At 38.0% G+C, this 17737-nt stretch overlaps 1 protein-coding gene across 1 annotated transcript in view; it reads right to left on the bottom strand.

Annotated features, from left to right (window-relative positions):
* Positions 1 to 17737, bottom strand: part of rxfp2a (relaxin family peptide receptor 2a) — an 89471-nt gene that overhangs the window by 26669 nt on the left and 45065 nt on the right. The window contains exons 6-9 of the mRNA XM_007554559.2: positions 14327 to 14398; positions 12146 to 12217; positions 10637 to 10708; positions 641 to 715 (exon numbers count right to left, since the gene is read on the bottom strand). Of these exons, the coding sequence (XP_007554621.1) occupies positions 641 to 715; positions 10637 to 10708; positions 12146 to 12217; positions 14327 to 14398 (291 nt within the window). The remainder of the gene's footprint in view (positions 1 to 640; positions 716 to 10636; positions 10709 to 12145; positions 12218 to 14326; positions 14399 to 17737) is intronic.

Here is a 17737-nt window from a genome sequence, read left to right as displayed (position 1 = left end):
ATTGCAAAAGAGAATAAAAACAGCGGTGTTTTCTGGTATTTTTCTAAAAGAAAAAGAAAAACGCATATAAACAACCTGAGTACATTTGAGTCCAGGACTGCAGAGTGCTCCAGACATTCAGACACAAAAGCTGCAGAAAGCATGAGGTCATAGAGAGTTTCAGTCTCATCTTGCAGATGATGCAGCTGGTCAAGCTGACCGGCCACAGTGACATAAGCTGAAGATGCCCGTCAGTCAGAAGCATCACTCTAAGCTCTCCGCATCCCTTTTTACAATGTCCTTAAGTCCACTCACAGGCACTAAACACACATTCACATCGCCGTGTGGCGCCCTGTACACAGAGGATATTATCCTCAACATGGCCGTCATGAGTTCGACTCCCGTCGTGTTAATACCTTTGCCGCATGTCTTCTCCCCCTTCCTGTCATATTATTTTCAAATACAGGCCACTAGCGCCGCAAAAATAAATAAATAAAAAAAAATAAAAAAAATAAATTAATTAAATAAATAAAAATAAATAAATAAATAAATAAAAATAAAAAAGTGCATTCACTCTCCCTTTTTAGCACACAAACAACATCAATCAAATCTCTCACTACACACCTGCATGCACACAAGTACACTGTCAGAGCAGACTCACAGCCAGTCCAGGGCAGGCATGTGTTGACAGAAGCTGGGATGAGGAAGCTGCTGCAGTGAGGTGTGCACCATTGATCTGAGGAGAGACAAGGGACATTTTACAGCACAGAGATTAGACTTTACAGAGTGGGAGCTGCTGCTTTGATCACTGTGACTTTCAGCCGAGATATGATTCTTGTCTTACACTGCTTGTACTCCAGCTGCTAGCAGCCGACGGTGAGATGAGTCAGATTCTGGTCAAAAGAAATTAATTGCTGAAGTTTACTATGGTGAATACTTTATGAAAACTTTGTCTTATTGTTAAATATTTAGAAATTTATTCCTTATTAATCTTTATGAATATACAAATGAAGGGCAGTTTTGTCTTTTATGTTAGCAACCTGTGCTAAAGATACAAGACTCTCTGGACTTCTCTGAGGTCTTTCAGAGCTGTCCAGAGGCAGCCCTCTTAATAAGCTCATTTTTAATAAGCTCTGATGTCGTGGCCCCAAGATGGCTGCAAAGCAAACCCTACCATCCAGTACAGACTTGGAAAAAAAGCATCCATATCCTAAAGCAAACACTGTGTGATGAGATCTTACTTCAGAAGCTGAAACTTTGTTATCCCTCATCAAAAACAAGACGTGTGGGGTCTTGTGAAATGCATTTACACTCTCTTAGCACTACAAAATTCAATATATTTTATCCAGATTTCATGTGAAAAGGCAACAAAGAAGTGCAGTATTGGTTAGTGGACAAAAATTTAAACTTGGCTTTTTTTTCCAAAATGATTAGGATAATCTTTTCACCGTCTTTGCATTTGAAAAGATCGACATTTATCCTCTTCTATTGGTTGAAAAATTATTGCTGTTATATAGGTGAAATTTGATCCTCTGTCCAAATTGGAAGTTTATTACAGTTTCCAGTAGATTTTCCAAAAGGTTTGTTTAGCTCTCTGACCAACTTCTCTCTCCATGCTTAAGGAAAAGCGTCACCACAGCATGATGCTTCCACTGCCATACTTTGCTGTCTTAAAAGTGAAGCACAGTCTTTTCTAAAAAGTTGCATTTTAGTCTAATCAGACCACCTGCTACGTGTTTGTTGTGTCTTGACAAAATTCAAATACTTCTTGTGTTTTTCTTCTTGCTACTTTTACATAAAAGCAATATTTGGATGTCAGCCTGACTTCTTGAGCTACCATAAACCTATTAGCCGCTTCTCTGAATAATGCTCTCCTTGCCCAGCCTGTCAGTTCAAATACACATTGTGCACGTTCTATTTTTGGATAATGGACAAGGGACATTTACCTTTGTCTATTATCCAAGGGGAATGGTGTGTAAAATTTACCATTTTGAGTTTTACATTATGTCGTAATGTTATTCCCTCATCCCAAACGTAGCTGGAGTGCTGCTTTGACACATTCATGCATGTTTGGGGAATCCTTAAATCTCCTGTGAAAACCATCCAGGGATAACTAAACGCCTATTTATCCATAGCTCCTCCCTGGAGGTGTAGTCCCAAGCCGAGCTTCTTCCTCATAAAGCATAAACTATTTGTCAGTCCAACGCTCCTGAGAACAGGTGTTAACGAAAGGAGGAGCACTGACGCAGACCCAAATTCAACGCGTCAAATTACAAAGTCAAGTTTCCTTTTTCTTTAAGTTATGCTTATTATATATATGTGTGCAGCATTTTTATAATGGTTGGAGGTAAAATAATTACTTGATTATACTGTAAAATGGCACTATGTGGGTGAAAAATACATAATTCTGTCCCTTTAAGCTCACCCTCAGCCCCGACCTCTCTGTTCATGATGCGGTTTGTTCACTAAAAAAGAAGCTCTCCGAGGCCTCATCAGAACAGTTAGGTTTATACTGTGTTTAAATTATACAGGATTAGATTTCATTTACTAATTAAGCTATTTCTGAAGGTAACTGGTTGCATTTGACTTCATTTAGGAGTATGAGCATATAGGATGCTCATGCACGCGAGATGTAAAGAAATATTATATGTCTCAGAGTAGCCTGATGGAATCAGTTCCCTTCTTTTTACAGCTTGCAGATAAGGAATGAGGGCAGAAAGAATAGCAGCACAAGTTGAAATTTAAGAATGTGTTTTCTATTAAAACTCCAACAAAACAAAGCAGAAACATGAAAGTGAAATACTGAATGATTGAGAACAGTTTCTATAAGATCAATAGATCTGACTTGGGGCATTACATGTTTTTAATATTTTGCATTCATGTTGCCAGCCTGACGATATCCCCAAGTTTGAATTTATTCAATCTGTTGTGCCGGTGCTGTTGTTTCTGATCTACTTTGTGCAATGAATTCTAAGTGCCTCATCAAATGCAGCACTCTCATAAAAACTTTAAAACAACCGCCCACAGTTGCTTTACAAAAATACGTCTCCGTTTTGTTTGGCACTGTTTTCTGATTCCGTCTCTTCATAGTCAACAACTTTATGACTTTCTCTTTGCTGTCTTTGCCCTTGTGGGTTTATTTCTTTTCATTTCCAGCTGAAGTAGTCGAGGCTATGACAGAAGAACATAAATGCTCTTACTCTGTTAACAGACATGAGGTAAAGTCTTAAGTTTTTGATCCATGGACAAATGATCCCTTTCACGTGATCACATGCAAACTTTCAATACATTATTTAACAGAAGGTGTCCCAAAACTCCTCTATAAAATAACAATGAGATTTTCAACTTGAATTTTGCATCGCATGATACAAACGTTTTACAGCTTAATACCTGTGTTTATTTTTTTTGCTGTTGTTGCATCAGTGAATAAGTTTAACTAACTTTTTCGATTTGAAGTTTGTTTAGAATGTTACCTAGACAATCTGTTTCTTATTAAACAATGGGTAACACTTTTTTTGAAGGGGGTGAATAAGACTGTCATGACACTGTCATAAACATGACATAACACCTGTCATGAACATGAATAAGCCTTCATGAATATTTATGACTGTTGTCATAAAGCGTCATTCGGTAAATTATGACACTTTTAATACAAAGTATTAAACAATACAAACAATTTCATTGATCAGAAAAAATGAAAGATGGAAAATGAAGACAATGTAAAACAGAGACAAAAATTAAAACCTTTAGAACTATAGGACTTCTTCAGTTTGAAGGGGTTGTGGAAGGGGTTGCCATGTCTTCTTGAATTCGTTCAATGATAACCTCATTCTTTCCAGATGAGAGAGTCTTACCATTTTCTTCAGACATAATTTAAAAGATGAAACTTCTGTTTTTTCTATAATATCAAAACAAGCTTTGTTTAAAGCATAAGATAACAGTTATTATTGGCATTTATTAATCTCAGAGAACTAATCAGAAACAAAAGTGGGTCCAGTTTCAGCTCTGTGTGGCAGATGTCTGATGAAGTCTAAAATATGCAAGCTCAAAATGGGGTCAGTGGGGTCAGATAAAAAGAGTAGGAATGAATATAGCATTAGTCACATAGTGGGGATGTATTGGGGAAAATATGCAACTTTGCTTCAGAATAATGAAGTCTGAATCATTTTAAATTGAATAAGATGATGTAAGCAAAGCACTTGTGTACATTATTTAAAGCGATATTCCAGAGCTCATTGCTTATCTTCATTTTCTATTCCTGCTTCCACTCTGCCCTTAAGCCCTGCATGGAATAACAAATTACAAACCAGGGATATAAGTCGTCCTTCCCTACATTAAAAAGTTTGTCAAAGTCACTTGATGTTATATTTTCTGAAATGTGCATGTGTTTTTTTGACATGTGACCTGATCAATAACTGAAATTTGTGCATTTATGAAGGCTGTATTTACCCTGAAGTTGAGCAAGAGGTGAAGTTTTCACCCAGTAACAGCTATCCAAACGCCCTGATTCCCAAATCTATCTATTATGTATAACCTGAATCAAACGTGCAGGGGACAAATGACGGATTCAGATAAAATTGAGTTTATTTGAAATAAGGGATTCAAATATAATTAAGTTTTTAATCTATTTTCAAATGCATATGGTGCTGCAATTAATTAATTAAAAGGCTAAAAAAGAAGTAAAATATTGTATGTCAGAATTAGTTTCTTCCATTCCTTCAGCTGGAGGCTAAAATTGTTAAAGTTTTGAACAGTGCTTTTCTTAGATTGGTTCATCTCAACTATGACAAATCAATCTAACAAGAAAAAAATGTATGATTGATGTTAAGGGGGGAAGGGAAAAAAACCAAGTCAAAATGCTGAAATTTTCAATTTATCATGTAAAATAAAGAAAAATGTGCGTAGTAACCTACATGACTTTTTCTTCCTCAAGCAAATCTAAAATGCCCTCCACAATTATTGGTCAAAAAAAAAAAAGACTTTCGATTGTTATGGAGAAAAGTCGGCTGCATTAATGCAAATGTTAGCTTAGGCAGAAGATTTATTTTACATCCTTCCCATCCTCTTCACTCTGCAAGGTGGCAGGATAAAACGAGGTCCTTCACCAGCCTTGGTTCTCACAGCTAGTTTAACATTTAGATTTATTTTTTCCTGTTTGTAGATATGACAAGCTTGGACAAGTAGCTATTTTCTAACTTTCCGAGATCAACAAACATTTGGTATCACAGGATGGCGTGTTTATTTGTCTTCAATTTTGACGATTGGCCAAGAAATAAAATACATTTTTACACCAGCAAAACAAAAAGTTACATTACAAATTAAAAGTTCCTAGATATTCTCATCACTCAAACAACTTTAGTAAATATTGTAAAAATGTTTCAGTTTCGAACTGCGCAGTGTCGAGGTAGAGTGAGCGCCCATATGCTGCTAGTCTACCACTTTGAAGAGGCAAAGAGAAAGAGAAAACACTTATTGGAGTCAAGTGTCGAGCCTGAGTTTTAGAAGGGCATGCTGAGATGTGCCTGAGCTCTAAACAGGCCGGAGGAAAGACAACAATAACAAAAACAAGTCTCACCCAGACAGCCTGTGAACAAGTTTGAAGTAGACAACAGCTTCAAGTAATTTTCCAAAGTCAGCCAAAGTCAGTTTGGTTTCTATAGCACAGTTAAAGGCAACTCATGCTGACAAAAGTGTTTTGCAGCCAGATAAGACGTTTAAATTGAGCCAAAGTAGTTGCAATTAAATCTAAAACGCATGAAAAACAAACGCCAGTCATTTTTAACATAAATTTTACACATAGGTGTGAAGTGAAATGAAAATTCGACATATTTTTTTTAACAATAATAAAAATCTGAAAAGTGTTGCCTGTATTTTCAACTTTTGCAAATCAACTTTGATGGCTATGCATTTACTCACTTTTCAGCTCTACTGACAGAAAATTCCTTTTCACCGGGTTATGACTGAGAAATTCCAACACGTAAAAACACTGTGGTCTAAACATACTAATAATGTGTTGTCCTCTCTCCCAGTCTCAAGTATTTTGTAGATTTTTTTTTCCAGGACTGCCCTGTATTAAGCTCTATCCATTTTCCCATTACCTCTGACACAGTGCTGTGCAGGAAGGACACAATATTTTAATGCTGGCGTCATCTGACCAGAGCAACTTGTTCTGCATGTTTATGTCCCTGAAGGTTTGTGACAAACTGCAAACTGGACTGTTATGACTAAATCCATGGACATGACTATCCCCAGCGTCTCCGTCAGAGTACTTCAGCCCTCTTGGGTGTTTTTTGATTAATGGTCTCCTTGCCCGGGGAGCCAGATTAGTTGTCCCAATTGGCTTGCAGTTGTGCAAATGTTACAATTACTTGAACAGAGCTCCACTATAGAATCACAGTTTGAATGATGTTCTATAACTAAACCCTGTTATAAACTTTTCCCCAGCTTTATACCAAACTTGTCTGCTGTGGGTCTTGGACTTCATGATACAATTTGTTCTTTAATGAACTTCGGAGGCCTTCACACTTGCATGTTGTGCAAACTCAGCCACACATTTCATCTATTCACTAACTACGTACCGGCAGATGGTTGCACTGGATTTTATTGTGATTAATTTCTGAATTGATCCTTTAAAAACTATTTGTTTTATATTTTTATTTGTAAGAAAAAAAAACATGCATTTTTCTTTCACTTCACAATTATCCACTGGTGTAGGTTATCACATAAAATCACATTAAAATCCATAAAAGTTTGTGATTGGATAAAAAGTTCAAAGGCTACAAAGACTTTTCAGCCAGCAACCACAAAAGCCTGATCTCCAAAGGAGATGGAAAAACATTATTATCCCTTCAAAATAAGAACTTCATTGAGTCATTAGAACAGTTTGCGCCTGTGGGTTTACTTCTTTTGAAAGCAGCTATAAACTCACAATTGCATTATGTGCACCAGTTGGAAATAATCCAATATCAATCAGTAAGGAACAAAATGATAATGTCAAGACAAATAGATGCTAACAGACTGACATATTATCAGTTTGGTGCTTTCAGATTTAAAGGTCTCCATCAGTCACTTCTCATTTTAAATTTCACACTAATAATCAAGGTATGCTGGCAGTTTGCTTGCTGTATTTTTGTCTGCCTGTTAAACTTAAACAGAAATTTCCCAGATGACTTTCATAAAGCTTAATGAGATGTGAAGGACAAACAAAGCAAGTATACATGGATGTGTGGTTTTGGTTAACTCCCAGTCACAGTAGGTCAAAGTACTTAGTGTTGGTGTCCTTCAATCTTATCCACACTAACAGATCAACATCATATCTCCACTAAGCGTCTAGTTTGATGTCACTTACTCCAGAAATCTTCCCTCCGTCCTTGAAACAGATGTCTTGTTCATTTTTTGGTTACATCTTGTGATCTTTACTTTGCAAGCAGGTAAACTCTACACAAATGGTTCTATATTTTGGAAATATAAATGAAAATATATTTCCAACTATATTTGGAAATATTGGAAAATTTGCATGATTCATTCTTTGAAACTGCCAGCACATAAAAAAAAGTTGTTGCGATACACCAGTGGGAGATAAGTCAGTTGGCCTTTTCTGGCTAAGGGAGTGAAAGTAATATTAAAGGAGAAGTGTTGTGAATTTTCCAAGCACATAGTACCATTTTATAGTGCAATCAAGTAACTGTTATCGTCAGTTGTTATGAAAAGGCTGTATAAATCTTAAACAACTTAAAAGAAATGTGACTTTGCATCATAGTCATATCTAATGCCTTGAAATTGTCCTCTGTCTCTTTAAGAACCTTCGACACTCTACTTCAGCACATCGTCACAACAATTCCTCTCCATTGACACGTTTTACAACTGATCACAGAGGAGAGTTCAGTTCGTAGGAGCTTATTGATGTTGCTTGTGGGAGAGGTGCTGTGGGAAGGAGCTCAGATGGGGACTGCAGCGCTAAGGCTAAGGCACCCCCTAATGGCTCCTGCAGGAGATTCAAGTATTCAAACATGCATAAAAGAGTCAAAGCAACACTCCTGGTGTGTTTTTAATGAGGGAATAACATCATATAAATCTCAAAAAAATGGGATTTTGTACAATACACCCTTCTCCATCTCTCCACCTTTGATGAATGCACTCTTCTTACAAGCACATCCATTGCGGATCATTCATCTCAACAAGGATTAGAGCTTTTCCCACTAAATCTCAAAAAATGATGTATAATTTCGAGTGCCTTGAGATTTGGTATGCTTTGGGTTGATTCAGCACCTAAAATGTTTTATTGAAATAGATGACCGGCAACAGTGAGCGCTTTCAAGACTTTCACTTAAGACTTTAATTGGACAAAAAAGTATGGATAAAACAAATTCAAAATTGATTCTTTTCTCCAACGCTCCTGCATGCTAGGGTAGTTTTGTGTGGGAAAAAATGTTGCCAATGAGAAATGGCATGCTTTCCCCAAGCAGATGGTGCTTAGTGATAACAATAATCTGACCATTAAATTAAGTAAATGCATAATGGACAAATGGCGCAGTTGGTAGAGCTGTTGCCTTGCAGCAAGAAGGTTCTGGGTTCGATTCCTGGCCCCGGTCTTTCTGCATGGAGTTTGCATGTTCTCCCTGTGCATGCGTGGGTTTTCTCCGGGTACTCCGGTTTCCTCCCACAGTCCAAAAACATGACTGTCAGGTTAATTGGTTTCTCTAAATTGCCCCTAGGTGTGTGTGTGCATGGTTGTGTGTCTCTGTGTTGCCCTGCGATAGACTGGCGACCTGTCCGGAACGTTAGCTGGAGATAGGCACCAGCACCCCTCCTGACCCCACCGAGGGACAAGGGTGTAAAGAAAATGGATGGATGCATAATTTCCAATTGGCCATATATTAAACTGTAGTCTGTGGAAGTTTCCTTCACTGCCACAGAGTATTCCAGTTATCCTGATGACAGCTCATGTAGAAGAATGTAAATCAAGATCATAATCAGTTAACACGTGTTAATTAGCACTTTTTATAGACCTTGGACATCAAGCTGAAATGAAGCAAGACAGAACAGATTATTGGGTTGCCACCTTCGGAGGGAGAAATTATTTTATATGGTCCAAAACCTTCACTGAGCATTTTTGCTTCGGCGCATCAGTCAGCAATCAAGTGTTGCTGGTCCTTAGTTTCGATCCTTAGTCGAAAGTACATCAAAAGTGTCGTATTTTGTAACCTGCAGCATACACGGCCACCGTCTGTTACCCTTTATAGCCACATTCAGATACCTTCAAACACCATCTGTTACCCTTTATAGCCGCATTCAGATACCTTCGAACACCAATGTGGCAGCAGGTAGAAATGTCATTTTGATCAACACTGATGGTCTTTTTAAGACAATTAGGCAGCAAAAAGCTTTTTCCACCCAGGATCTGTCAACTGTTTTTTGGCAAGCTGCTGGAAAAACATCTTTTGCTGCACCTCAGGAAGTTCTGCTGCTGTGCGGAGGACTGGATCAAGAATGCTCTGTGAAATCGAGGCAGGGTTTAACAATCATAGCTGTTGATCTAAATCTGAACAGAAAAAATAAAGAAGGACTTCAGCTGATAGGGACAAGAGAATAGCTAAATCAGTGTTGCTCAATTCCAGTCCTCAGGGACCATTGCCCTGAATATCTCAGATGCGTTTCTGTTCCAGAACACCTGATTTAAATGATTGCATGACCTCCTCTGCAAACCATCAAGGGCTCCAGATGTGTGTTAATCACCCACTTATTCAGGCCAGGTGTGGGGAAACACCTGACCTGAATCCTGAGGGCTGTGGTCCCTGAGGACGAGCATTGAGACATACTGATGTAAGTGAAGAAACTGATGTTTTTACATGGCAGTATAGACATATGGACTATACTGCCATTAGTGGATGGCTGAAACAGATCATTTTAGATGCTTTTGATATTACAATATGGAACCTGTGTTAGAGAATTAAACAATTTCCAATTGTTCCTGTGCAAATACTGCATCATTTAACATTTTCCATCAAGGTTCATTCTATGATTTTAAATTCATGGGTCGGTGGTTGTTAGTATAGAAGCACTGACTGTAATACATGTGCAGGTGAAACACATTATTTTGATAATTTACACACAGGCTAATATTTTTAAGTCTTTATTTTAATTACGATGATTTCCTGCTAATATCTAATGAAAACACCACATTTAATTTCTTAGAAGATTAGAAGGTTGTGTTTTCAATAAAAAAATGAAAAGCATGTTTAATTCCTGCTTAAAAGTTATTTTCAAAATAACTTTTAAGCAGACCTTCTGGTATGACAAACACATCTCTCCCAAATTAATTTTTGAATTCATGAAGATGTACCTGTAACCATGCTACATCATTCCTTTAAACATCGTTTTGCTATGTGGTAAAGAGGCATACTTTTATAAGATCAGATGCCATCAGCAGAAACTCTGTCCCTAAGAGTTTACTTTGTCACCAACAATGCTTGTGTAAATGGTGTGTGACAAAGAAACGTCCACATAATTGGTAAGACCTAAACTTTCCCAGCGTAGCCTTGCCCAAAGCATCATGCCAATCCTACTATCTAGTTCACATCCCATAGGAAACGCATTTTTCATCAAACTGGTGAAGATCCATATCACAATGTTAGATGAAAAATAAAAACAGACTCACAGAAATACGAGCGAACGAAGTCCGAAGAACGTCTCATGAGTCAAACTGCTAAGTGGGTTATGATCCAACATCCTGGCAGGAAAAATTATTACATCATTAGTACCCAGTTATTTGAATGTGGTCTTGTGTGTTTCAGCATTTTGCAAAAACACATATCTTTAACTATGTACAAATTGAAAAAATAATGCATCAGTCTAAAAGGACATATGGACTATACTGCCATTAGTAAAAGCTGTCTATAAATTGTTCTGGAGCTAATCTGAAAAATTTGATATATATTTCATATCATTAGAAAACAACACCAAGTTTTGTTCTCTGTAAATCTTTAGTTAAAGACAGTTGTTCACTTCTGCTAGCCAACCGATTTTTCTCCTTTCGATTTGGAGCAGCACTTCCTTTACTTGGAGCTAATTGAGTCATTTCAAACTGAACAACGCAGCTGTACAATGTGTGTAGAAATACCACACACATTCATGTGAACACTAGAACAAAACACAATGTGCTTCATCATTCTCATTTACTCATTTACTCTTGAGAGTAAATGAGAATGGTGTGGGGATCCACTCTAAAACGGACCCCCACAAATGCCATCATACAGTTTATGTTTCCAGCATACACAGTTCCAGTCAGAGGTTTACACTGGCTCATTATCTGCACGGATGTAATTTATTTTGGGCTTAAATTATTTATTTGAACTGTTTGTGGAATGAGTACGCAAATATATAACTTCATTCTTGCTGATATTTGCTCAAATCTTCCTGAGATAGTTGCAAAGAAACCATAAATTTTTTTGGAGAAGGTTTTTATTTTTCAGTTTCAGTCCATGCCGGTACAGCGACTGCACGTCCCAGGATCCTTCAATTTATGACAGGGTTGAGCCTTGGTAATCCCTTGGTTGCTGTTAATCACTAAAGCCACTATCTCTGCATTTTAGAGTAGCAGCTTAGGTCAGAGGGGTTGAGTCTGGACACAAATGGGTGTTCCTAAGAGACTCATGCAAGGCACATGTTAAAACATGTTTTGGTTTAAATATCCTCTAATAATAACCTTCTGGTGCAGAATCTCCAAAGCTTCAACCCTAATGCATGTGCAAAAAGTAGTTTCCATGTTAGCAAACCCCTCAGTTTAGTTTAATTATTTGCGATCAAGAGAACGGGCATGCTTGTGATGGTCATAAAAGAACGAAGTTTGTCAAACCTCAAAGGAAAATTGAGCTAAATGTTAGTAGTTGTGAACATTATACATCACTATCATGCACCATTTTGTTTTCAACTGCAACATAAATCCTATTAAAACATATTCACAAAAATAAAAAACCTACTACTTTTGCAACTTTGTATGTATTTTTTAAGTTGATATCTCTGTTCAATGAATGTATTGAATGGACTGTTGATTTTTGTTGTGGTTTCAGTTTGTCCCCTTAAAAAGAATGCTTCATATCAAATCATATCAATGAGTGGATGCAAACTTGAGTGTATTTATTATGTAAAACAGATATGTGATACTCACAGCCATTCTAACTGACTCAGATCCTTGAACACGCCAGGACTGAGGGAGGATATTAAGTTGTTGCTGAGAAACCTGAGAGGAGTAGGAAACACAGACTTAGAGGTTTGGTCAGACAAAGACTAAATGATTAAATATTGTGAGGAATTGTCAGCAAGCCTAAATCTCAAAACAGCATTAATGTAATGACTTGTTGACTACGGCTAAATGTTTTAGATGGTCTTTGGTTTCTGAGAACTGATGTTCCTGCTTAGGTTGATCTGAACTCTGGCTATTCTCCTGTTTTACTACAGAGTAGCCATAATCATGATTCTGAAAAAGGGTCACAGTCCAAACAGGCTTGCAGGTCCATATTTGGGTAAGATAACTAAAGTTGTAATCTCCTTGCTTCCTCATGAGAGCTCAAGTTTCTATTTACTAATAAAATCTGTGAACTCGCCGTATTCATTACATTTAAGATATTTATCTCTAAATCTACACTATGTTGCCAAAAGTATCGGGATGCTTGCGTTTAAGTTCACATGAATTTTAATGACATCATACTCTGAATACTTTGGTTGTATTAAAGAGTTGGCCCACAAATTTTCTTCTCCAGTAGCTGAAATAAAGCTGAGAAGGCAGTAACTTAGAAGTATGTTCAAGGGAGTATTTGGCTATTTTCCCAGGAGATCATTTATGAGGTCAGGCTCCTGAAGGTTTTATGTTGTTTAAGTTCAGAGTTCTGTACAAGCCACAGAAGTTCCTATGCACCATCCTTTCTTGCCGATGTCCTTATGGGACTTTGCTTAGCGCACGCAATTGAAAAGGAAGGGACTATGTCCAAATGATAACCAGGAAATTACCCAAAATGAATCTGTATGCTACAGAATTAGCAGTAGTTTACTAGAACTAAGGGGAAAGTCCAACCCCCAAATAAAAACTGTGCACCACACACTGTCCTCCAACAAACTTTACCCTTACAGTTCAGTCAAGCAAGTCAATTTATTTGCCAAACCAGAAGACTGGGTGCTGCCAACCCAGTCTTGTCCACAGAATGACAGGCACAAGTGTGATTCATTACGCCCCTGCTCCAAAGTCTTGTGGCAGTGTCCTTTGCACTCGTTTATCCAAATCTTTGCATTACACTTGGTAATGTAAGACCTCCATTGGACTGTGCATCTGGATTGTGATTAAATTGCAGCGGAAGATTCACTGCCTTGGGTAGTTGATGTTCCCGTTTCACCTTCCTCCACGTTTGAAAGTGTATTTTAAATAATTTGATCATTAAGTAAGCCACGTTGACAGATGCACTGAAAGTGTCCAATGTTCAGCAGGTCAACAGCACGCAGAATTTTCACAACGTTTCCATTAATATTGCAGCTATAACCGTAAAATAACATTGCTTAATTTCTTACATGACACAATGAAGACACTCCGTCAGTACTAATTAAGATTCACTCAATTAGGCATTAGTGCTCAAAACTGAAAGTGAATATGATGGCTTGACCCAATTCTGATCTCAGCATTCATAGACTATTCATAACAAGTAACCCACATGCTTCTAAAATGTATTAAGACTTGATATTCCATAAGATCCCCTTGATTTCCTCATGCATATACATTTGCAACATGTATTTTTAAGACCGCCAGACTTAAATTTAGATGATTCTCCTGTACCATGAACCTCTTCACACACTGGTCTGGAGCTCATTTAAAAGGCCACACGAAGCCGACTCTGCAGAAAGTTAGTGAATTATGCACACACTGCACCCTAGCATGAGCCACCTCAGATTTTTCTGACCTACCAGTCTGTGCCTGAATCGCTGCTGCTTTTGCTTTACCATATCACAGTTGACTGAAATGTTTAGTGGAAAGATTTCATGAATAGTTTTACTGCTCAGGTGATATCCTAACTTAGTAGCAAGGTGGAATTCACTGAGCTCCTGAAAATAACACAATGATTCACAACTGCTTGTGAAAACAGTTAAAAGTTTAGATTTATAACCTAAGCCTGACCCAAAATGGGACTGTTAATACAATAAATAACCATCTGCTGCTTTACTGAAGAACAGAGGCAAAGTTTACTCAGACTTCCCACTAATTTGGAAATTATAAGATAAGCATATTAAGCACAATGCAAAAAAAAATTCATATAGCTTTTCTGGGTAGATTAATAGCGTTTGATAAAGTGACCAAGATACTTACAGCTTCTTAAGACTGTACAGTCCACTGAAGGCGTGTTTTGATATGAACTGGAGGCTGTTGTTTTGTAGAAATCTGAGAACAGAGAACATAAATTTTCTGAAACTACAGCTAAACAATGTTTACTGTTTACAAAACTAATTGTGTAAAACATCAAATATCTGATGCATTAAAAAAATGAAACATTGCTCCTTCAATACACTTTAGAAACACTTTGTTTTCTATACATTCAAACCATAACCAGTATGGGGTGGTTTTTATGTCCACCAAAAGAGTGCACTGAAATTTTGTGTGTTTTGTTTTGTCTGGCTACTTTAGAGCCACAAAGTTGCTCACAGCTGAGAATGTTTGCATCCATGTAATCACTGCAACCAGCAGTCCTACCAAAAAACTAAATTAATCTTATAAAATAGAGTAGAACATGTACAGAAACAGTAATAGTGGTGGACTACTGCATCCACTTGCCGTAGATTAACTATTAAAGTATATAAATCCTGATCAACAGTGATTCATTATGCATCCCTGTATCACTCTGATGTAATGGCATCAACCTATCATGAGTTTTCATGTGCTGCAGAATGTTATGTGATGCAATCTAGTCCACCAGAGGCTGTATAGTTAAAAATAGATAATCCATTTGCAACAAAGGGAAAGATAAAGAAATAGTACTAAAATCTGTCCAAGAAACAGTTTAACTGCATTTCACTTCAGAACACAGAGTTACACAGCAGCCTCAGTGCAGCCAGGCCTTCTCCATATGAAGCACTTCTGCAAAAGATAAAACTTCAGTTGGGGAAATGACCTACTTTCTTTGTTTATCTTTTTTGTGGTTGGCGCACAACAACTTAAAAGTCTCATTCAATTATAAAAACGATTGATATAGCAAAAAGAAGCAGCATTACACTCTGAAAATATTTCAGGTGGAAGTTGGAAAGGGGGCATGTTTGTTATTTTGCAAATCAACCTTAAACCCCGTCAGTTTGAGGCGTCAGTTTGCTGGGGGAATGGCTCATCGTGCAGAAGCAAAAGCTGCTCCAGACTAGAAAAGAAACCAGACAAAGTATGAAATCATTCCAGGTTATTTCCTGTCAGTTACAGTCTAAATATAAATAAAAACACCCAAACTTTGTGGTAATATGCAACTGTAGCAATGTATTTGTATGAAGTTGATTTCTGCAGGTAAAAATAAAGCTTAATATTCTTTTATATCCAGTACATTTCATAACTATTATCAAATCATCCATCCTCAGAAGAAGAATAGGGGCATTTCTGCTCCGAGTTCCTGAACGTTTTTCTCTAGAATGACTCAGGAGGTTGTTGTTTTTTTACCTGTACCTTTTGTCAAGTCAGAAAATCTGTCCATTCCGGATGATTACATTGCCTTATACTGAGCTACTTCTCTTACTGCTGGAGCTTTACTGCGCTTTGAGGGCACAATTTTCTGGCCACTACAACAACGGCGTCCAGGATGTGACTGAAAAAACTAAACTCGGTCAAAAGAAGCATTATTCTTGGATCGTTTCATTGGGGTTTTGGTTTAAAAGCAGTGGAGGCTGAGTTTGAGAGAAAGAAAGAAACCAGAGCTCTGATTGGATTAGAAAAGACATTAGAGAACAGGGAGCAGCACTTTTACCAGTCCTTATCATTTTGTACACCTTAATCTTCCAGTTCAAGTCAGAGTCTGCAGAAATACTCAGACAACTTTCCAGTTGTTGGGTGAATCAGAGGTAGACAAAAGGCAGAGTTTAGAGAGTTGGTGGACAGCTTTGCGTGGAAACAATCAAATCATCTTGAATGTGCTGAAAATAAAGAAGGTGACTTCAGCTCAGGGTTCGCCTAGACAACAGACTGGACTGCAAACAAAACAGTGAAGCAGTATACAAGAGTGCCATGACTTAAATTTCAAGCAGACTGAAATTGAGGGCCTGTCTTAACTCAGAAGAGGTTTGTAAAAATCCACTAATCTCTCATAATTAAAGTATGCAGGGTGTGTCTCAAAGGAGCAGTCGCTACACACACGCAGCAGCATGTGCGCCTCCAAACTTACAACAGGGGAACAATCGACAATCCTGTGTAGTTGTAATCGTTTCTCGGAACATCGGCACTGAAAAATATTTTAGCAAATCATTTAAAAAAGGCTTTCATCACAGCATTGCTCTCTCGCGCTCTCTCTCCATTTCGCAGTGCAGAATGTGAAATCTGTGCTTTCATTAAAGAGGTTGTCGAGAAAAGTCGAGACCATCCCACTTCCCCATGCTGGAGATTTTAGTTTAATAGTAACAATAAATAAAGTTACTTTTGAAATTAATCACACAAGTGACATCAAGACCCAACATAGAGTGAGACTGTAATAAAATTGATCTGGTTGTGTGTGTTGTGATTGTGTCCTGAAAACTTTGCTTTAATTCTTCTTTTTTCTATCTAATCATATAAAATCATAGTCAGATAGAGAGAGTTTCATGAAACAGGAAGAGCAGGTTTCCTGAAGAAAGAGGAAGTAAGTTTCAGCCTGCATATGTATTAAAATAGTTCAGACTACTCCTTATTTCAAAGCATTAAAGGTTTAAAGAATAAAATCTAGACATTTTGAGTAATTGGATAAGTAGCCAAGCAGTCAGCCAATGAGACAGGCACAGCAACAGTGCTAGCCAATGTGAACACTCCAAAAGGGTGAATAAACGCTATAAAAGGTGGGTGCAAAAGAGGAACTTTTGGTTGGATCCTCCTGGCAGCTTCAAGCCAAGATCGAGATGGACAAAGAACTCTGCAGCTGAAGAAGAACCGGGGCCACAGAGCCGAAGACTGTCCTGCGCATGGGGACCAACCAGTTAGCCCCGCAACATGTGGCTTCAAATTGCACTTCTCTCATCAGCTGGGTTCAGAGCCCAAAGACAAAGATCAAGGCAAAGATGAAGATAAAGACAAAGAACAAAGGCAAAGAGGAAGAACTGGTGCGTTCCTTCCCTGAGACCAGCTCGTCTACATCTCAACGGACCAGAAAGATCATAAGATGAGGAGAAGGGAGCTTCAGAGCCGCAAGACAAAAAGCTGAGGACCGCTACGCACAAGAGGAAGTCATACTAAGACCCGAGACCTGCTGCTCCAAGTAAGTACCCTTCTTACCAGCACCCAAGTCCCGTGTGACCTCACTATCGAAGCAGAGATGGAAGCTCATCAGACCTGCAGGGATGTCTGCCCTCATCGATCAGCGCTGGGAGCCTCCTGCTGCTGCAACACCTCCTTCATCATCAGGTCAGTTCTGGGGTTCAAGATGCCAAACTCGGTCCGTCTCTGTCAAAGGTTCCCTTTTTTAGTTCTCAGTGTCAGCATTAGGGAGAGATAGCCTAGACGATTGATTTTATTTATTTGATTATTTCTGCTATTGATTTAAGCTGTACTGACCCTTGCAAAAAT

Source organism: Poecilia formosa, unplaced genomic scaffold (assembly GCF_000485575.1).
Source record: "Poecilia formosa unplaced genomic scaffold, Poecilia_formosa-5.1.2 Scaffold3, whole genome shotgun sequence".
In the NCBI taxonomy this organism is placed as follows: domain Eukaryota; kingdom Metazoa; phylum Chordata; class Actinopteri; order Cyprinodontiformes; family Poeciliidae; genus Poecilia; species Poecilia formosa.
Note: the sequence above shows the minus strand (reverse complement) of the source record. Positions and strands in the feature narration are given on the sequence as shown.